Genomic DNA, 22,609 nt, shown 5'->3' with positions numbered 1-22,609 from the left:
CATGCATTCCCAAACATGAACCCCCTCCCACCTCCCCTCCCATAACATCTTTCTGGGTCATCCCCATGCACCAGCCCCAAGCATGCTGCATCCTGCGTCAGACATAGACTGGCGATTGATGCTGGGAAAGACTGAAGGCAGGAGAAGGGGATGACAGAGGATGAGATGGTTGGATGGCATCACCGACTGGATGGACATGAGTTTGAGCAAACCCCGGGAGTTGATGAGGAACAGGGAAGCCTGGCGAGCTGCAGTTCATGGGGTTGCAAAGAGCTGGACACGACTGAGTGACTGAACTGAACTAAACTGAGCGCCTGCTCACGTTCTGCAATAGCCTGGAGTCCCGAGGGCAGCACGCGTGGTCATGCAACCCGTGTGGTGAGGCCCTGGGGCAGAAAGGCAGAGCCCCACCCTCCCAGCGCAGAGGGGTCCAATCCACGAGAGACCCCAGCAAGTAGTGGCAAAGGGCGCCAAGGTGGAGAGTCACAGCGGGTCTACTTAGACTGATGTCAGTGGAAAGGGAAGAGACAGCGAAAGAAGGAAGGAGGGAGGGGAGGGGAGGGGAGGGAAGCAGAGAGAAATAAAGTGCAGGCTTGCCTGGAAAATCCTATGGACGGAGGAGCCCGGAAGGCTGCAGTCCATGGTGTCGCTGAGGGTCAAACACGACTGAGTGACTTCACTTTCACTTTTCACTTTCATGCATTGGAGAAAGAAATGGCAACCCACTCCAGTGTTCTTGCCTGAAGAATCCCAGGGACGGGGGAGCCATTTGGGCTACCGTCTATGGGGTCGCACAGAGTCGGGGACGACTGAAGTGACTTAGCAGCAATAGCAGGGGTGCCTGGGAGAGAGGGAGGGACCAGCACAAGAAGAGGATGGAGCCGCAGAGACCAGATCCTGAAGACCCCGACAGACCACCGTTAGGAGTTTGTGAAAAGTGAAAAAGTTACCCAATCATGTCCGGCTCTCTGCAGCCCTATGGACTGTAGCCCGCCAGATTCCTCTGTCCATGGGATTCTCCAGGCAAGAATACTGAGTGGGCTGCCATTCCCATCTCCAGGGGATCTTCCCGATCCAGGGATCGAACCCAGGTCTCCTCCAGTACTTTCTTTTAAAAGCAACCGGAAGCCACGGAAGGGTTTTAGCAGGTGAGTTAATTTGATCTACGTTTTTTAGACAACTAAGGTGCCTATTTCCCATGGTGCTTCATATGTTATTAGGGCAGCGGAAACACCACACCAGAAGCACCACCCGTTTGAGCATCAAAACACTACGTTCACACTTCTCCTGCCCCTCCCCACCTTTCGCTTGGGGTCTGCTCACCAGAGCCCAAGAGCACCCTCTCCACCAGCTGCCCTGACAGGTCCCACCCCGGCCTCATGCTGGGGACTCTCCTCTTGCGGGAATCCGCAGCAAAACACCCTGATCCTCCTGATCTCTCCATGGATCAAGGATGCCCCGCCCCCGCCCCGGGAAGTGAGAGGTGGTGAGGGCACATGGGGGAAGCATCCTTCTTAAAACTAAATAGCTCTCTCAGCTTCCCTGTGAGAACTCAAAATCTTCCCGATCCTCCCCTAGGATGCTGACAGCCACCTCTGACACATCGCGGGACCCCAGAGCTGTAGACAGAGTCCAGTCAGGGCACCTGTTACCCTAGAGGCTGGTCCCAGCCCCTCATTTTGGCCTGAAAGTGCGAGTGAACTCAGCAGAAAAGGCACCAGCGCCCCCTGCTGGCCGTCCTCTTCTAAGGCAAAGTCCACAATCCCACTGAAGAACCAGCTGTTTCCAGCAGCGTTCCTTCACTGCTTCACCGTTTGAACTTATGACCAACCTAGACAACATATTAAAAAGCAGAGACATTACCTTGCCAACAAAGGTCAGTCTCATCAAAGGTATGGTTTTTCCAGCAGTCATGTGATGTGAGAGTTGGACTATAAAGAAAGCTGAGCGCCGAAGAATTGATGCTTTTGAACTGTGGTGTTGGAGAAGACTCTTGAGAGTCCCTTGGACTGCAAGGAGATCCAACAAGTCCATTCTAAAGGAGATCAGTCCTGGGTGTTCATTGGAAGGACTGATGCTGAAGCTGAAACTCCAATACTTTGGCCACCTGATTCGAAGAACTGACTCATTGGAAAAGACCCTGATGCTGGGAAAGATTGAAGGCAGGAGGAGAAGGGGACAACGGAGGATAAGATGGTTGGATAGCATCACCAACTCAGTGGACATAAGTTTTGAGTAAACTCCGGGAGTTGGTGATGGACAAGGAGACCGGGCGTGCTGCAGTCCATGGGATCGCAGAGTCAGACATGACTGAGTGACTGAACTGAACTGTAGCAATTTACAACTGGGTGAAAAGGGAGACATTCTTCCGTGAGTGTAGTGGTCTGTACACACATCCCCAAGCCATTGTTTCATGGTCATATTCACTGAATTGCATTTCTTCATGAGATGATATGTCTAATAGAGAGGGAAATGCAACAGGGTGTTTTAAAAAGGTTTATTGGTCCTGATGCTACAACTTCCTCACGATGCAGTTGTGATCAAAGGTTCCCTCCATTCTAATAGATTAGGAATTCTTATCCAGCGAGGTTTGGGAGCTTCTGAGACTTCGTAGACAGACCCTGGAAGTGCTTGGTAAACTTGAAGGGTTATGCAGTTAGGAAGGCGCGAGTAGTGATTGCTCCAGCTGGACTTCATGATGATATTCATCCTGGGGAGATATAGGAGGCCAATGTGACCTCCAGATAGAGATGTCTAAACAGATGCTGGTGGAAGCGATGTCTTTTGTAAGGCACACCCACATGCCACGGGGCTAGTTGTGATCCTGGGAGCAAAATCCAAAGTTTTTGCTCTCCCACTTGACCTTAACAACAGCTGTGGTACCGCAAAATCACAAGTTCAAGTCATCACTTGATGGATGAGCTCAAGCTGCCAAATGCGCAGGCTCCTCCCAAGTCTGGTTGCAACAAGTGAGAACAGTTAAGAGATTTTTCTGGGAACTTGACTGCCCAAGACATCAGTGCTCACAGTAAAGAACCACGTGGGAAAACAAACCCATGTCAGGTTTCTGATGGATGTGGAATCATCCCTGGGGAGCAAGTTGGGTGATGTTTACAAGCTAATGGCATTGAGCTACTCCACTTCTTGGATCTACCTGCTGCCAAGGAGATCATACAGCGGTGACCTGGACACCCTCCTCCCAACAATGATGGGGGAATATTGCAAGTTCACCTTGTTTGACGACTCTAGTCTGTCTTCCTTACATTGGCTTTCTTTTCCTTCTCTTTCAAATGCTTTTACTATGAAATATGTCATGCATATCAAGAAGCACCTAAGAAAACATATGAATGCTTCTATACCAGTCACTTTGCCAAAGACATCAGACATTTCAGACACCGCATGTACTTGGATGCAAGTACAGAACTGGTTAGCCTCCACCCCAGTTCTGGCCCTTGTCTTCCTCCCAGCCCACAGGGAACCACTACACTAAACTTGTGGTGCCTCCTTTCTTCATGTGTGTCTATAATTTCACTGTCTATGGATGTAGCCCCTAAACATCAGAAATTGTTTTGCCTGTTTTAAAACACTCTATTAATGGTATCATACCAGTTATAGTTTTATGCTATTTCATTCCTTTTTATTTTTGGCTATGCCTTGAGGCATGTGGGATCTTAGTTCCCTAACCAGGATTGAACCCTGACCCCCTGAAATGCTGCAGTGGAAGCATGGAGTACTAACCACTGGACAGCCAGGGAAATCCTGCTACTTAATACTTATTTCAGCATTTCTTGTGGGATTATCCAGGTTGATACACATTCTGGCTCGTTCATTTTTCACTCCTGTATAATATCCCATTGCCGGAATAATCCATAATTTGTTTATACATACTCCTAATCGATGGCCATTTAGGGTGTTTTCCATTTTTCCCAATGACAAGGGCTATTGCTGTGGACATTGCTGAACACATCTCCTATGTGTGACGAATACATGTGAGGGAGGGTGCCTCTGGGGCACACACCCACAGAGGAGTGGTATTGCTAGATCTCAAGGACTGTGCGCCTTCAGCCCTAATCAATATTACCAATTTTCTTCTGTCTGGTTTTACCAGTTTGCTCTCCTACCACCCATGTCCGTGAGTTCCCTTTCTTTCACATCTTGCTGACAACCTTTGCCAATCTGATGAATGGGAAATGGTATCTCATTATTATTTTAACTTGTATTGCTCTCATTCTAGCCCTGAGATCTGGACACTTGTTAACTGCACACTCTGCTTCCTATTCTGGAAATTTCATTAATATCAAGGTAATGAATTTTCCTTGGTGCCTAAGCTGGTTGAGTCAGGATGCTTGACTACTCATGGGTTGAAGCTGCCTGGCTAGAATAGCCACCCCTGAAGCTGTGAGCTCTTCCTGTTTAGGGAAAAGAGATGACCCATTTTTAAGAATACTCCCAAATGCCCTGAGCCGCAGAAGACTGTGCTGACTTTTCTGAGCTCTAATGGTGCTCAGAAGAGGTGTTTTGAAGGAGGTCGCCATTATCTTCATTACCTCTACCATAGATGATGCGATCACTAATCTAGAGCCAGACATCTTGGAATGTGAAGTCAAGTGGGCCTTAGAAAGCATCACTACGAACAAAGCTAGTGCAGGTGATGGCATTCCAGTTGAGCTGTTTCAAACCTGGAAGATGATGCTGTGAAAGTGCTGCACTCAATATGCCAGCAAGTTTGGAAAACTAAGCAGAGGCCACAGGACTGGAAAAGGTCAGTTTTCATTCCAATTCTAAAGAAAAGAAATGCAAAAGAATGTTCAAACTACCGCACAATTGCACTCATCTCACGCTCAAAATTCTCCAAGCCAGGCTTCAGCAATATGTGAACCGTGAACTCCTTGATGTTCAAGCTGGTCTTAGAAAAGGCAGAGGAACCAGACATCAAAATGCCAACACCTGCTGGATCATCAAAAAATCAAGAGAGTCCCCAAAAAAACATCTATTTCTGCTCTATTGACTATGCCAAAGCCTTTGACTGTGTGGATCACAAGAAACTGTGGAAAATTCTGAAAGAGATGGGAATACCAGACCACCTGACCTGCCTCTTGAGAAATCTGTATGCAGGTCAGGAAGCAACAGTTAGAACTGGACATGGAAAAACAGACGGGTTCCAAATAGGAAAAGGAGTACGTCAAGGCTGTATATTGTCACCCTGCTTATTTACCTTAAGTCCAGAGTACATCATGAGAAACGCTGGACTGGAAGAAACACAAGCTGGAATCAAGATTGCCGGGAGAAAGATCAATAACCTCAGATATGCAGATGACACCACCCTTATAGCAGAAAGTGAAAAGGAGCTAAAAAGCCTCTTGATGAAAGTGAAAGAGGAGAGCGAGAAAGTTGGCTTAAAGCTCAACATTCAGAAAACGAAGATCATGGCATCCAGTCCCATCACTTCATGGGAAATAGATGGGGAAACAGTGGAAACAGTGTCAGACTTTATTTTTGGGGGCTCCAAAATCACTGCAGATGGTGATTGCAGCCATGAAATTAAAAGACGCTTACTCCTTGGAAGAAAAGTTATGACCAACCTAGATAATATATTCAAAAGCAGAGACATTACTTTGCCGACTAAGGTCCGTTTAGTCAAGGCTATGGTTTTTCCTGTGGTCATGTATGGATGTGAGATTTGGACTGTGAAGAAGGCTGAGTGCCGAAGAATTGATGCTTTTGAACTGTGGTGTTGGAGAAGACTCTTGAGAATCCCTTGGACTGCAAGGAGATCCAACTAGTCCATTCTGAAGATCAACCCTGGGATTTCTTTTGGAAGGAATGATGCTAAAGCTGAAACTCCAGTACTTTGGCCACCTCATGAGAAGAGTTGACTCATTGGAAAAGACTCTGATGCTGGGAGGGATTGGGGGCAGGAGGAGAGGGGGACGACCTAGGATGAGATGGCTTGATGGCATCACGGACTCAATGGACGTGGGTCTGAGTGAACTCCGGGAGTTGGTGATGAACAGGGAGGCCTGGCGTGCTGTGATTCATGGGGTTGCAAAGAGTCAGACTGAGCAACTGAACTGAACTGAACTGAAATAACAGGGCGGGTACACAGCTCCACCCATCAACAGAAAATTGGATTAAAGATTTACTGAGCATGGCCCTGCCCATCAGAACAAGACCCAGGTTCCCTCTCAGTCTCTCCTATCAGGAATCTTCCGTAACCCTCTTATCCTTCTCTATCAGAGCACAGACAGACTGAAAACCACAATCATAGAGAACTAACCCATCTAATTACATGGGCCACAGTCTTGTGTAACTCAAGGAAACTATGGGCCATGCCATGTAGGGCCACCCAAGACAGACAGGTCATGGTGGAGAGGTCTGACACAATGTGGTCCACTGGAGAAGGGAATGGCGAACCACTTCAGTATTCTTGCCTTGAGAACCCCATCAACAGTATGAAAAGGCAAACAGATAGAACACTGGAAGAAGAACTCCCCAGGTCAGTAGGTGCCCAATATGCTACTGGAGATCAGTGGAGAAATAACTCCAGAAAGAATGAAGAGATGGAGCCAAAGCAAAAACAACATCCAGCTGTGAATGGGACTGATGATAGAAGCAAGGTCCGATGCTGTAAAGAGCAATATTACATAGGAACCTGGAATGTCAGGTCCATAAATCAAGGCAAATGGGAAGTGGTCAAAAGGAGATGGCAAGAGTGAACATCAACATTTTAGGAATCAGCGAACTAATCTGGACTGGAATGGGTGAATTTAACTCAGATGACCATTATATCTGCTACTGGGGGCAAGAATCCCTTAGAAGAAATGGAGTAGCCATCATAGTCAACAGAAGAGTCCAAAATGCAGTACTTGGATGCAATCTCAAAAATGACAGAATGATCTCTGTTCATTTCCAAGGCAAACCATTCAATACTATGGTAATTCAAGTCCATGCCCCAACCAGTAATGCTGAAGAAACTGAAGTTGAATGGTTCTATGAAAACGTACAAGACCTTCTAGAACTAAAACCCAAAAAAAGATATCCTTTTCACTATACGGAACTGGAATGCAAAAGTAGGAAGTCAAGAAACACCTGGAGTAACAGGCAAATTTGGCCATGGGGTACAGAATGAAGCAGGGCAAAGGCTAATAGAGTTTTTCCAAGGGAACACACTGGTCACAGCAAACACCCCCTTCCAACAACATAAGAGAAGACTCTACACATGGACATCACCAGATGGCCAACACTAAAATCAGATTGATTATATTCTTTGCAGCCAAAGATAGAGAAGCTCTATACAGTCAGCAAAAACAAGACTAGGAGCTGACTGTGGCTCAGATCATGAACTCCTTCCTTATTGCCAAATTCAGACTTAAATTGAAGAAAGTAGGGAAAGCCACTAGACCATTCAGGTATGACCTAAATCAAATCCCTTACAATTATACAGTGGAAGTGACATAGAGTCAAGGGATTAGATCTGATAGACAGAGTGCCTGATGAACTATGGACGGAGGTTCATGATATTGTACAGGAGGCAGGGATCAAGACCATCCCCAAGAAAAAGAAATGCAAAAAAGCAAAATGGCTATCTGAGGATGCCTTACAAATAGCTGTGAATAGAAGAGAAGCCAAAAGCAAAGGAAAAAAGGAAAGATATACCCATCTGAACGCAGAGTTCCAAAGAAGAGCAAGGAGAGATAAGAAAGCCTTCTTCAGTGATCAGTGTAAAGAAATAGAGGAAAACAATAGAATGGGAAAGACTAGAGATCTCTTCAAGAAAATTAGAGACACCAAGGGAACATTTCATTCAAAGATGGGCTCAATAAAGGAAAGAGATGATATGGACCTAACAGAAGCAGAAGATATTAAGAAGAGGTGGCAAGAATACAGAAGAATTATACAAAAACAATCTTCAGGACTCAGGTAATCACAATGGTGTGATCACTCACCTAGAGCCAGACATCTGGAATGTGAAGTCAAGTGGTCCTTAGGAGCAGCACTAGGTACAAAGCTAGTGGAGGTGATGGAATTCCAGTTGAGCTATTTCTTTTTTTTTTTTTTTACTTTATTTTACTTTTACAATACTGTATTGGTTTCAACATACATTGACCTGAATCCACCACGGGTGTACATGCGATCCCAACATGAACCCCCCTCCCACCTCCCTCCCCACAACATCCCTCTGGGTCATCCCCATGCACCAGCCCCAAGCATGCTGTATCCTGCATCAGACATAGAGTTGAGCTATTTCAAATCCTAAAAGATGATGCTGTGAAAGTGCTGCACTCAATATGCCAGCAAATTTGGAAAACTCAGCAGTGGCCTCAGGACTGGAAAAGGTCAGTTTTCATTCCAATCCCAAAGAAAGGCAATGCCAAAGAATGCTCACACTACCACACAATTGCACGCATCTCACACACTAGTAACGCAATGCTCAAAATTCTCCAAGTCAGTCTTCAACAGTACATGAACTGTGAACTTCCAGATTTTCAAGCTAGATTTATAAAAGGCAGAGGAACCAGAGATCAAATTGCCAACACCTGCTGGATCATAGAAAAAGCAAGAGAGTTCCAGAAAAACATCTACTTCTGCTTTATTAACTACACTAAAGACTTCGACTGTGTGGATCACAACAAACTGTGGAAAATTTTGAAAGAGACAAGAATACCAGACCACCTGACCCGCCTCTTGAGAAATCTGTACGCAGGTCAGGAAGCAACAGTTAGAACTGGACATGGAGCAACAGACTAGTTCCAAATCGGGAAAGGAGTACGTCAAGGCTGTATATTGTCACCCTGCTTATTTAACTTAAGTCCAGAGTACATCATGAGAAACACTGGGCTGGAGGAAGCATAAGCTGGAATCAAGATTGCCGGGAGAAATATCAATAACCTCAGATATGCAGATAACACCACCCTTATGGCAGAAAGTAAAGAGGAGCTAAAGAGCCTCTTGATGAAAGTGAAAGAGGAGGGTGAAAAAGTTGGCTTAAAACTCAACATTCAGAAAACTAAAATCATGGCATTGAATCCCATCACTTCATGGCAAATAGATGGGGAAACAGTGGAAACAGTGACAGACTTTATTTTCTTGGCTCCAAATTCTTTGCCGATGGTGACTGCAGCCATGAAATTAAAAGACGCTTGCTCCTTGGAAGAAAAGTTATGACCAACCTAGACAGCATATTAAAAAGCAGAGATGTTACTTTGCCAACAAAGGTCTGTGTAGTCAAAGCTATGGTTTTTCCAGTAGTCATGTATGGATGTGAGAGATGGACCATAAAGAAAGCTGAATGCTGAAGAACTGATGCTTTTGAACTGCAGTGTTGGGAAAGACTCTTGAGAGTCCCTTGGACAGCAAGGAGATCCAACCAGTCTGTCCTAAAGGAAACCAGTCCTGAATATTCATTGGAAGCACTGGTGCTGAAGCTGAAACTCCAATACTTTGGCCACCTGATGTGAAGAATTGACTCATTGGAAAAGACTCTGATGCTGGGAAAGATTTAAGGCGGGAGGAGAAGGGGACGACAGAGAATGAGATGGTTGGATGGCATCACCGACTTGATGGACATGAGTTTGAGTAAATTCCAGAAGTTGGTGATGGACAGTGAGGCCTGGCGTGCTGCAATCCATGGGGTTGCAAACAGTCGGACACGACTGAGCAACTGAATTGAACTGAGCTGAACTAATAGTATCCTGTGTCTACCTCAAAACCACCAAGCCAGGACCAGTTGTTCCCAGCACTACTGTGATTCCCTGAATCTCTTGGCAGGGCTTAAAACCCACAGGCTGAGGCCCTAAGGCTGTACTGGTGGATACTGATAGAACAGGGAGAAATTAATATCAACCAAAATGGGATGCCTTGGAGAAACCAGCATTCACATAGGGTCGTCTCACACAGGCTCATTTACCAATATGCCCAGAGACTCAGGAGAAGATGCTTGCCAGAGTGTCATTTATGAAAGCAAACAAACAAGCAAGCAAACCACATAAATGTCTCTAGGTGTCCAACATCAGGGTTTGACTAAATCAGCTATGGCACAGCCCTCCAAGGAATATACTTTGAAGCTGTCTAAAGTCATGTTACAGAAGAGAACACAGTGTCTAGGAGTCTCTACTTGAGGTCCATGGGCTCCTAAGATGCTTCTGGAAAATGATCGGCATCACCTGAGATGCTTATTTAAGCATCCAGGACTGAACTCCAGCCCAGTGGAAGCTGACCTTTCACTGAGGAGGCAGGAATCTTAACAGAGGCCCTAAATGATTCTAATGCACCCAACCGTGTGAGAATAAGTGCCGTGGGAACCCTGAAATACCCTGGTGTCTTAAGATTTAAAAAGCAAGTCGCATGCAAAGACAACGCGTATAAAAACAGTATTGTTTGTGCTTGTGTGAGTGCTTGTGTGAGTTCATATGTGAGTCTATGTGCGATAAGGGGTACCCAGGTACCAAAAATTAACAGCAATTACTTCTAGACTGCAAATTCTCAACCTAGGGACTATTAACAATTGGAGCCAGATAATTCTTTGTGATGGAGGCAGTCCGGTGCGAACCTTCTTTCCCGGCCTCTACCCATGAGTTGCCGGTAATGCCCCCTGTTGCTGAATGCAAAAGCAACTGCAGAATGAGAAGTACCATTTATGCTACGGCTGGTTGTTTACAAGCTTGTCTCCTGCACCAGACTCTTGAGATTGAAATAGAATATCTAGACATGTCTCTGCTTGAATCGGTTTTATAATTTCTGTCGCACTAGAAATTTACCACTCAAGACACCCCCTCGTCACTTGTGCTATTTATCTGACTTTGTTGTTGTTCAGTTGCTAAATCGTGTCTGGCTCCTTTGCGACCCCGTGGACTGCAGCCCCCCAGGCTCCTCTGTCCATGAGATTTCCTAGACAAGAATACTGGAGTGGGTTGAAGAATACTGGAGCTCTCCTCCAGGGGATCTTCCCAACACAGGGGTTGAACCCAAGTTTCTAACGTCTCTTGCATTGGCAGGTGGGTTCTTTACCACTGAGCCACCTGGGACATGCCAGGGTACACACCAGTGTACTACAGAGGAAGACATAATGCCCACTAGTGGTTAACAAAAATGTCTCCAGACATTGCCCAAACTGCCCTGGAAGGCAAGACCATCCACAGCTGAGACTCACCGCTGTAGATGGAAATTACAACAGATAATGTTTTACTTTGTTTTTTAGTATCTCTGCCCATTACTTAGTTTTTTCTAAAATTAATATAAAGTATTTTGGTCATGTAAAAATTTAAGTGTTTCTTAATGTCCCACTCTCTGTACTGTCAAAAAAGAAAAAAAAAAAACACCACTCAGATAAAAAGATGTTTACATTAGTATTTACAGTAAGTAAACTGATTTTATTATGACTTTAAAAGACTTAAGAAAAAGCATATACAAAGCCATCCCAAATGTCACTATTCCTTCAGAGGCTTTAAACTATTTATAACCTTTGGATAAGCATCTCAATTTTAAGGATATATCTTAAAGAAGCAATCCTAAATATAAAAAGTGTTTTACATACATGGTTGATGTTTGCAGAGTTACTTATAAAAACAAAAAGTTATAAACACTCTAAAAGCAACAGGAACAAAAATGAAGTTAATTACAGTGCTTGATAGACTAAAACATGAAAATGATATTTACAGAGAGTTTATAACAATGAGGGGAGAAGGTTAATGCCATATTGTTAAGTGAAGGGAAATGCATACAAAATTGAATATGCTGCATATCACTAGTAAGTATAACAAAACAGCAGTAAAAAGAATCCTCTGCTTTCAAACAACTGAAGGAAACACATCAATCAAGTTGTTAGAAAAATGACTGTCGAGATCTTTATCTTTAATTTGCTATCTATATGAGATGGCAGGTGTTCACTAAACTTATTGTGATAAACATTTTATAGTGTATATAAGTCAAATAATTAATGTATACCTTAATACAGTACTGTATGTCAATTACATCTCAATAAATCTGGGGAAAATGCCAATTAAACATTAAAAATGAGTGTCAATTTTTAAAAGTATTATTAATTAAACATCCTAGGTGATTTTTCTCTCTCTATTCTTCTGAAATATCCAAATTTTCTAAAATAGGCCTATATATCTTTATAGTGAGAGGAAGATAGTAAAGATGTATTATTTTTAAAACTTCAGAATGATTACAATGAAAATGTGCCAAAATTTCAGGTGAGAAATATGCATTTATATTGATCTATACACAGTTTTCCATCCAGATGATAAAATAACTTTGTTCAAAAAATTAGACATAAAATATTTAAAAATTAAAAATCTTCAAAAGTACAATATAAAATAAATGGAATTGTAGCTACATTCACAGTTCTGAGAAGGGTAAAATTTAAGGGTGATTAGACCATCCAGATGGTCAGAAAAAGACTGTATATTGTAACACGATAACAGAAAGCGATTTTAATGAAAAACAAACTGGATGTATATTTTTTCAACCTGCAACCACATTCTTTGGAAACAAAGGATCTCATTTTGAAGGAGATCAAATTTGGGTTTGATTAGAATTAACTAACCTAGGGCAGATTTCAGCCACCTCATCGATTTTGATCTAACTCGTTTACACTCATCCAGGGTGACGGGCAATTCCAGCTCATGGGAAAAGCAATTATCACAGACAAAAGGGGCCCTTCTCGCATCTGTAAGGCAATATTTGCCTGACCTCGCCATTCCCAGGTGGCTCCACCAAATTCTCTTGTTAGCGCTCCCCTCTGTCTCTGATGTGGACACAGATTATATCTTACAATAGACCTCGAAGAGGGAGGCAGCTGCATGCATTCGGTAGAAAATAGAAAAGGGCATGGCCAGGTTGACCACAATTATCCAGGGTTCAAAGCCAAAGACAGTTTCCTCCAATCCGTTGTCGTACTCAGGGCGGCAGCCAAAGGCGGGAGGGATCCAGAGCTGCAAGAGAAGGGGAGACGGTCCCAGCGGCTGCCAGGGGTCCCACACAAACCCTGGTGCTGACATGAACTCAAGGAAACCGAGTCACACGCGACACAGCCAAACTGCCCCCACCCGTTGTCTCGCATCTCCATGCAGCCGGCCAGTGCACTGAGCCCCAGTTCTGCATGAACGCTCTTCAAACCCACCTGCTTCTCTCCATCCTCATGGCCCTCACCTTGGTCTAGTCCCTGGTCCTTGGTCTCCCCACCTGGACTGCTGCAAAGCCTCCCAAGACCACCCACTCCAGGGGGCACCTTCAATCTATCTCCCCGCGACCCCCTCAATATGTCTGCAAGGATGATCTTTATAAAGCACACATCTGACCTTGTCACTCCTCTGCGGGTCACTCACCAGGGCTCCATATGCCTTCAGGAGAAAGGCCAAATCTCCTCAATAATTAGACAGCTGTCCACATCTTCACGTCCTTTATCACTCATCTCACTCTGCCCCGCCGGACTGTGCACAGCCCCCAAATATGCCTTTCTTTCCCCAGTCTTCAGGGCTTCGCTCCTGCCTCTTCCTCTATCAGGGACTCCCTGTCTTCCTTCTTCTGCTCAGTCCTACATTCTTCCAAGTCTGGAGACAACCCCCCTTGCAGGAAGCCCTCCTCGATCTAACCGGTCAGGCAGGAACCTCCTCTGTCTTCCCACAGCCCCACCGTGTTTTCCCACAGTGGTGCTCCCTATTTCTCCTCACCCATCTGTACATATCACCGTTGGTGCTTGCAGATCCTGGGCCCATGGGTCTGGGCTGATGGTCTTTTCTCTGGCTTGTCCTTGGCTTAGAAAGACAGCCCAGGCCGTGCCCACATCCTCCTGACCAGGGGGAGAAGCACTGCCTTGGAGCCAGCCATGGGTTCCTGCCACTTACAGACTATGATTTAACCTCTCCAAGCCTTGGTTTCCTCATCTGTAATACGGGAATACTAACACCTGTCTCAGGGGGCTCAGATGAGAATAAGATGGCACCTAAATCCGCAAAACATAGAGCAATAACCTATTATATTTGTTGCTCGTGGAACCTATACCTTGGTTCCCCCTTCTCAGCCTTCCTGTTCCAGCTTCTGCTCCACCTCCCCTTAAATTCTCAGGCTCCTAGTCCTGCTTTTTTCTCACACCGACACTTCTGCAACTTCCTCCATCCCCATACTGTGGCAGGCAGCCTCTCAGGTGACCCCCTGCAAAGGTCCCACCTCCTGGGATTCACGTTCTGTGGAGCCCCCTCCAAAGCTGTGATCTGGATTGATCCAACAGAATATGACACCAGTTATGGGATGTCACTACTGAGGTTAGGTTACAAAAGGACTCTGGAGTCCATCTTGCTCACCCCCTCCCACAAGAATGGAAGCCAGATTCCACGTGAGCCACCCTATGGAGAGGCCACATATCCAGGAACTGTGGGCGGGTGAGTCTCAGGCTCACAGCCAGCAAGGAACTCAAGCCCTCAGCCCAACAACTCACCAGGGAATGAGTCTACATATATGATAAACTCACAGTCGCATACATGAGTTTAGAAACAGACCCCTTTCCCCAAAAAACCAACCCAGGGAATGACTGCAGCCCCAGCAGACAGTTTGACTACAGCCTGTGAGGGACCCTGAGCAGAGTCACCCAGCTAAGCCATGCTCAGCTTCCTGACCCAAAACAGCTGTGCAATGATAAATGTCTGTTGTGTTAAGTTGGTGAGTTGGGGTCATTTCTTACACAGCAGTGGGTAACTGATACAAGTGACTTTCACTCACATCTCCACACAGAAACCTCTCAGGCTTATATCTCTAGCCCTGGGTTCTGGGTCCTTAGAAGTACTCCTCCTGCGCAGCTGGTTCTTCTCGCCTCCTTGGCTGGCTCCTCTTCCTTTGCTGTCTCTCAGTGTTGGCTGGTCCTATGGCTCATTCATTCCTGGGTCCTCTCTTCCCTACACCTGTGACCCCAGTGATCTCACCCAGTCCGGGTTGCCAACACCAGCTCTGGGCCCACGACTTCCCAATCCAAATCACCAGCCTGGTCCACCCTCGGAATTCCAGGATCATATGTCTCACAGTCTACTCAGCTGTCGACAACATATCTCAAACTCAACATTACATTCCCATTTCTCCCCATCTCCTCAGGAACACCTTCTTCCCAGGGGCTCAACAAAACTCCAGTGTCATCCTGGTCTTCTGATTTGCTCTCATAACCACCCGCCTACCATCTGAGTAAATCTTGACGACTCTTCCTCCGAAACAGCATCCTCAATCCACCCATCTCTCTCCACTCCACCCGCCAGGCCACCACCCCCATCTCTCACCTGGACCATCAGTGGCTCCCGTGCCTCGCTTATGCTCCCAGCCCACAGTCTATTCACCACTCAGCACCAGATTATTTATGTAAGATGGTGTCCCTTTCCTGGTTAAACTCCCAAAGGCTTCACAGCATATTTTTTAAAAACAATCTACCCCTACACAGAATGGCAGAGCCCAGTGTTAGATGATTCCTTCCCGGCCCCAGCCCTGCTGCCCAGATTGCTCCCCACCCGCCCACGTGGTCACATGCACTGCCTCCTCTTCTGGAAGGAGGCAAGCTCTCCCACCCAGGATTTTGCATGGCTCTCTCCTCTACCTGGAGCACCCATGGCTCCTTCTCTGTTCAGCCCTGGGCTCTAAGCCCACCTCCTGAGAGTACCTTTTGCACCAGCCTGGCCTTCAGATCAACCTCAGGCATCCAAGCACCACCACACACACCCTCCCTTGTAGTTCTCTGCAGGGTACGCGTCACTACGGGCGTTCTTCCTACTAGACTGTTGTTGCTAGTTCTGCCATCTGGTTTGTAAGCCCCATAGGAGGAAGACCAACATCCAAAAGGGCACGTGGTACCCTTGTGACTCACAGCAGTGCTGGCCCTCAGTAGGCAACCACTTCTCTATTTTCAGGAAGGGAGGAAGAAAGGGAAGGAGGGCGGGAGGGAAAATGAGAAGAAGAGATTATAAGCCTCTTTCCTGAAATCCAGACCTTTCCGTCTGCTGTGAAGTTGGCTACAATTCTTGCTACTCATCCCCTTGGGAGGCAGACCTCTACCCCCTTCCCTTGAGTCTGGATGAATGCTGTCACTGCTGGACCCGTAAAATCGGGTAGAAACAGTGCCGTGCAATGTCCACACCGGGCCTTAAAAGACTGATCGCCAGTCCAGGTTCCATGCATGAGACAGGGTACTCAGGGCCGGTGCACCAGGACGACCCTGAGGGATGGGATGGGGAGGAAGGTGGGAGAGGGTGGTCAGGATGGGGGACACATGTACACCCATGGCTGATTGATGTGACTGTATGGCAAAACCACTACAATATTGTAAAGTAATTAGCCTCCAATTAAAATAAATTAATTAATTTACAAAAAAATAAAAAGACTGGCACTTCCAATCCCCTGGAAGCTTGGCTCTGAGGTACTGAGCCGCCATCTAAGTCCACCTCCCCCAAAACCACTGTGCTGGAGAGACCCCCATGCAGATGCTACAACCAGAATCCCAGCTGAATCCAGCCTTTTGGCCTCCTCCACCCAAGGTGCCAAATTGCAGACTTTCCAACCCTACCACCAGCTTCAGTTGATACCGTGAGGAACAGAAAAGTCTTGCCAAGCCCTGCCAGCTTTCCTAACCCACAGAGTCATCAGATATAGTAAAATGGTTGTTGCTTTTGTCATGCATTTGGGGTCACTGATCACACAGCAAGAGAAAACCAAAAAAAAAAAAAAAATCTGCCTGTTGGTGATATCTAGAGAGACCTTATCATTGAATTTGTTCAGTACTGAACTCACCCTCCCCCTGAGCCCCCCTCCAAAGCCTCCTCCCCTCAACCTCCATAAATAGCATCACTATCCACCCAGGAACTCAAGTCAGATGAACCTGAGGGTCCTCACACCAAGTGAGATAAATCCTATACAGTTCTCCCCATCCCCACTGGCACTGCCCTGGTTCAAGTTCCCATCATTTCCTCTCCGAGCAGCTGCAGAGGCTTCTATACCAGCTTTCCTGATCTTTGTCTTATCTCTCTCCATCCTTCCTGCACACTGATGCAAGGACATCACTCCAAAACACAAAGGCTGAGAATTCTACCACCCTCAGCATGAAGACCGGACTCAGGCAGGCTTATGAAGCTCTGCTTAAGCCAGATCCATCTAAGCACACACTCCATCCTGCTTCCTGCTCTGTTTCACACGGATGGAATTCATGCTAAGCTGCTAGTGCTCCCCAAACAGGCCTTGGGATCCTATGTCTCTGTGCCTTTGCACATCATGTGCCCTCTGCCCCAAGGCTTTTCCTTGCCTTGACTACAGTTGGCAGATTTCCAACCATTCGTAGAGGCTGAGACAGCCAGTACTGAGTGGCTGTCTGTACATCATTTTCCTTTCCACCTTCCATCATAGGGGCTAGAAAGCAAAGCATCCACTTCCCCATCCTCCCTGGCAGTTAGGGGTGTTCACATCAATCACAGACATTGCCTGGCACCAGTCCTTCCCTCTGTCTTCCCGTCTTGAACACAGGCATGATGCCTGCGGTTGCTGCAGCCATCCTATGACCATGTGGCAACAAGCACTACACCAGCCACAGTCAAGCAGAAAGGTGAACAGTGCCTGGATCCTTGATGATAAGGTTCAGCTGCCAGGCCAGCCCTGAGCAGCCAACTTCCAGAATTCTTAAGACTGAAAATACTACTTGTCAAGTTTTCTACTGCTTACAGCCAAAAGCACTCCTCACTGAGACTATGTCTCACCTTAAGCATCCCTTGCTCATTCAAGTCCATCCCTGAATCCACATTCCCATTCTACCTTGCACATAGTGCTGTCACAGCATTTGCCGTCTTCACTACATTATATTTTTTTCCTTATCTCCTTCTCCCACAAATACTATGACCTTTTTGAGGAAACAGATTGAGTTTTCCCACCTTTAATTCTTAGTTCCCACCCCAGCCCCTGGCACACAGATACTCAGTACATGGATTTATATTGACAGAATATAAGCCTATGTTCCAGCCTAATATTTTAACCTTACACTTAAATTATTTTGATTATAAACTGCCTTCACTCCTCATTCAAAAACAGCAGGGAAAATAGATTTATAATTTTTAAAAATAAAGAAATATTGATGCAGATTACCGAAATATTGCAGAGGAACAAAAAAGCTGCAATATTCCTCAAGACTCTTCTCTGGGCATTGCCCTGCAGGAAACAGGGGTGGCAGGCTGAGCCCTGGGCCCTTTCCCAGCTCTTATCCTCTCTGTCTTTGCCACCGACTTCTCTCAGACATGTATTTCCATTGGCCGCAGGTGGCATCTCAAGGGCCTGGGGAGCCATGTCCCCGGCCGTAGGTCCGTTCTTGAAGCAGGAAGAAGGGAGAGACGTGGGATTGCCGTTGTAGACTGTGACCACCCGCAGGGTTCTAATGTCTTCAGAGAGCCTCCCTGGCTCTCGGTGAATGGACTCGATGATGAAGAGGTTCTGGATGTATTTCTCGACAACCGCCAGGATGGAATAGGGCAGGTTGTACCAGGTGTATGGGGGGCGGGACTCGGCGCAAAGGATGGCCAGGATGGACCCCCAGGAGATGAACCAGGAGCCAGAGGCGGTGACCACCAGCAGGTCCGCGTCCAGTTTGCGGGCCGGGTTTTTGGACTCATCTAGTGACTGCTCATCTAGCCTATAAATCCGGATCCCAACCAGCCCTGCCGCCGCCATAAGCATCAGCAAGATGATGGCATACAGGTAGAACATGATGAGTGCCGCCTCGCTCTTGGTTTTGGAACGGCCGATCTGGATCAGATACACCACCACGACCCCGATGGTGGTGGCCAGCGCAGTCAGGCCCAGGACTGAGCCCAGCAGGACCCCGCGCGACCTGAACTGCATCTTCCGATGCTGGTGACTGTCGACTTTGCGGCCGATGTTTTTCCACAAGACGTAGAGCATCGTGGAGGCCAGGATCTGATACTCTATGTTGAAAGGATAGAGGTAGTACATCCCGTGGGAGATGGCTGGGCAGAGGGTTGGGGGCGTGCAGTTACACGGAGGCGTGTGGTCATCTAAAACTAGGGGAGGCAGATCACAGGGGAGAGCGATTAGCACGTTCATGTGATGACATGGAAAACCACAAAGAAATATTGTCACTGGGGATGCATGCCTGGGTTTGCCCATTGAATGAAAAGCTTTGTGTCATGGCTTATTGTCATGCTGAATATCTTGTCTAACTTGACAGCCGTGAACGTCCCCCAGAGAGTACTAATTACATGAATTAGATCTTTTCCAGACATCAGAATGCTGTCCAACCATTGGAAATGGTATTGTAGAAATCTACTTGCTGCTGCTGCTACTGCTGCTAAGTCGCTTCAGTCGTGTCCGACTCTGTGCGACCCCATAGATGGCAGCCCACCAGGCTCCACCGTCCCTGGGGTTCTCCAGGCAAGAACACTGGAGTGGGTAGACATCTACTTACCAACACACAAAGATGTTCAGAAGATACTGGTGAACAAAAGCAACTTGCCTAAAAGGCTAGAGCATGACTCTGTTTTTATAGATATAAATGTGACATAGAGAGACAGGAAGATAGACATAGAAGAAGTCTGGAAGGCCACACACTAAAATGTTAACAATGGCTATCGCTGGATGGAAAAACAGCAGGTGATTTTCCTTTGGTTTACTTTTCTATTTTCTTTCTTTCAGGAAAAGAAACATCTCAAAGTATCTTTTTTGCAGTTTTACTGAGATATAATTGACAAAGTTGTGTAAGTTTTCCTTTAGATTTTGCTTCACTGTATTTTCTAAGCTTTCTATATGAATATGATTGACATGTATTATTTTAAAATGACTTTTTTAAAAAACAACCTTGTGAGGGTAAATGCCTCCTATTAGTAAAGATTTTCCTCTTGAGAATATCTGAAGCCAGCAAGTGTAGTAAGAGACATGTCCCATCTTCCGGAAGAAGCTTGTTGATTGTATAAAGGACCATTTCATAACAAGGAGGGGAAATGCTGTAAGTAAATAATTAAATATGCAACAAAAGCCTTAAAGATAGTGTAAAGTCTATGGCCTGTAATTCCAATCTATTCTAGGGGACAAGTCAAAAATATAATCAAAGCTTTAGGTAAAATTTTGTTGTGTGTTTCTGAGAAAGAAACAGAAGCACTCAATGTGGCACAATTCAGAAAGCATTAGATGGATTTTATGGCACCCCACTCCAGTACTCTTGCCTGGAAAATCCCATGGACAGAGGAGCCTGGAAGGCTGCAGTCCATGGGGTCGCTGAAGGTCCGACACGACTAAGCGGCTTCACTTTGACTTTTCACTTTCATGCATTGGAAAAGGAAATGGCAACCCACTCCAGTCTTCTTGCCTGGAGAACCCCAGGGACAGGGGAGCCTGGTGGGCTGCCGTCTATGGGGTCGCACAGAGTCAGACATGACTGAATTGACTTAGCAGCAACAGCAGCAGCAGCAGATGGATTTTATCATGGATTAATTAGATGAATTTACAAAATTAGATGAATGCTATAATACGTCTTTACAATGGAATAGTGGTGGTGGTTTAGTCACTAAGTCATGTCTGACTCCTGTGACCCCATGGACTACAGCCTGCCAGGCTCCTCTGCCCAAGGGGTTCTCCAGGCAAGAACACTGGAGTGGGTTGCCATTTCCTTCTCCAGGGCATCTTCCCAACCCAGAAATCAAACCCACAATGCAGGGTTCAAGAGGGAGGGGACATACGTATACCTGTGGCTGATTCATGTTGATGTATTGCAGGAAGCAACACAAATTGTAAAGCAATTATCCTTCAATTAAAAATAAATTTAAAAATTTTTAAAGATTAAAAAAATAACAATTGTGTGTTTTAATGATGTAAGAAAATAATTATGCTACAATAACAATGAGGGAAACAGCAAGAACAAATTGTATATCCAGTATTTTTAAATGCATACCACAGCCCGGAATTCTGTTGTGAGCTCAGTTTAAAGGATAGCAGCCAATATTTTTTAATGGAACTCCAATGGAATAAAATAGGATTGACTGAATGGGATCAAACACAATAGAAATTTGAGCATCTTTGATATAGCATGATTATTATTTCATGGGAACATACGTGTAGACATAAGGGCATTTGGGTTGCAATGTAAAATCTATTTCTTACTGTAGGTGGTAGAAAAAAAACAATTGAATATATACTGTATGATCTCAACTACAAACACATACACAGCACACTACCAAAAACTAACCAGATGTTAAAAGCATTTACCTGCATTCCTCAGTAGGTGTTATTGTGGAGTTTTTTCTTTACATTTTGCCATTGCTTTAATTTATGATATGCATATACTACTTACAAAATCAGGCAAAAAAGGCTTTATGGTAGCATTAATTACCCTCACTTGTTTTTTTATCTGCTAATTCCAAACACACAGTCCTTCCCTCCCCTATTCCCCTCCCCACTGGCAACAAGAAGCCTGTTCTCTATGTCTGTGAATCTGTTCCTGTTTAGTTGATAAGTTCGTTCGTGTCATATTTGAGATTCCACATACAAGTGATATATATTCATCCTCCTCTGGCTGACTTACTTCACTCAGTATGATAATCTCTAGGTCCATCCATGTTGCTATAAATGGCATTACTTCATTCTTTTATGGCTGCGTCATATTCCATTGTATATATGTACCACAGCTTCTTTATCCATTCATCTGTCAATGGACATTTAGGTTGCTTCTATGTCTTGGCTATTGTAAACAGCATTGCTATGAACATAGGGCTGCATGTATCTTTTTGAATTATAGCTTTGTCTGAGTGTGTGTGTGTGTATATATATATATATATATATATATATATATATATATGCCTAGGCATCACCGACTCGATGGACATGAGTTTGGGTGAACTCCAGGAGTTGGTGATGGACAGGGAGGCCTGGTGTGCTGCAATTCATGGGGTCGCAAAGAGTCGGACATGACTGAGCAACTGAACTGAACTGAATCTGCCTTACTTTCGCAGAGCACTGCAATTTTCAATACATAAGGAGTTTCCCTACCACTTGTAACCTAAGACTGTATGATGCAAAAGACAAGGAAGAACTCAGAAGAAAAAGGTTCAGACTAATAGAATGTTAGAGCTGACAAAGTTTCCTTTTTCATAAATTAATCTAATCTCACCTTCACCAAGGTCTCTGGAGCCACATTGCTATGATTCAAATCCTGGCTCAATCGTCTACTCACTGTGTGATCTTGCGTTAGTCACTTAACTTCTCTGTGGCCCAGTCGTTTCATCCATATATATATAAGGTCAGTGTTGCCTACCTCCAAGTGTTGGGACAAGTGTTTAATGTGCCAGCCACTCAGAGAATGCTTAACAAAACATGTTGTTATTGTTGTCATTGCTGTTACTGTTACTGATTCCAATGAGGAAATGAGGCTTAAGGAGCATGTCCTTCCCAAGAGTAGGCTGCTGGTCGGGGGTGGTGAAGAAATACAGCGTGTCCCCCGATTTTGTCATCTTCATCCCACTGGTGAGGAAACAGGTTTAAAGTTCTCTTTGTGACTGATCTGGGTTCGTACAGAGAGGACAGATGTGCAGTACATTAATGCTGGAAGGACTCACAGAAAGTACTTGGTTCAAGCCCCCTCACGTTATGA

At 45.4% G+C, this 22,609-nt stretch overlaps 1 protein-coding gene across 1 annotated transcript in view; it reads right to left on the bottom strand.

The window, feature by feature from the left end:
- Positions 1 to 9,389: 9,389 nt before the first annotated feature.
- The window catches only part of OTOP1 (otopetrin 1), a 46,235-nt gene continuing 33,015 nt past the window's right edge, over positions 9,390 to 22,609 (bottom strand). The window contains exons 5-6 of the mRNA XM_015096297.4: positions 18,103 to 19,031; positions 9,390 to 12,938 (exon numbers count right to left, since the gene is read on the bottom strand). Coding sequence (XP_014951783.2) covers positions 12,768 to 12,938; positions 18,103 to 19,031 — 1,100 coding nt within the window. The 3' untranslated portion in view covers positions 9,390 to 12,767. The remainder of the gene's footprint in view (positions 12,939 to 18,102; positions 19,032 to 22,609) is intronic.

The sequence above is a fragment of the Ovis aries genome, chromosome 6 (assembly GCF_016772045.2).
Source record: "Ovis aries strain OAR_USU_Benz2616 breed Rambouillet chromosome 6, ARS-UI_Ramb_v3.0, whole genome shotgun sequence".
In the NCBI taxonomy this organism is placed as follows: domain Eukaryota; kingdom Metazoa; phylum Chordata; class Mammalia; order Artiodactyla; family Bovidae; genus Ovis; species Ovis aries.
This window is presented reverse-complemented; position numbering and strand designations above follow the sequence as displayed.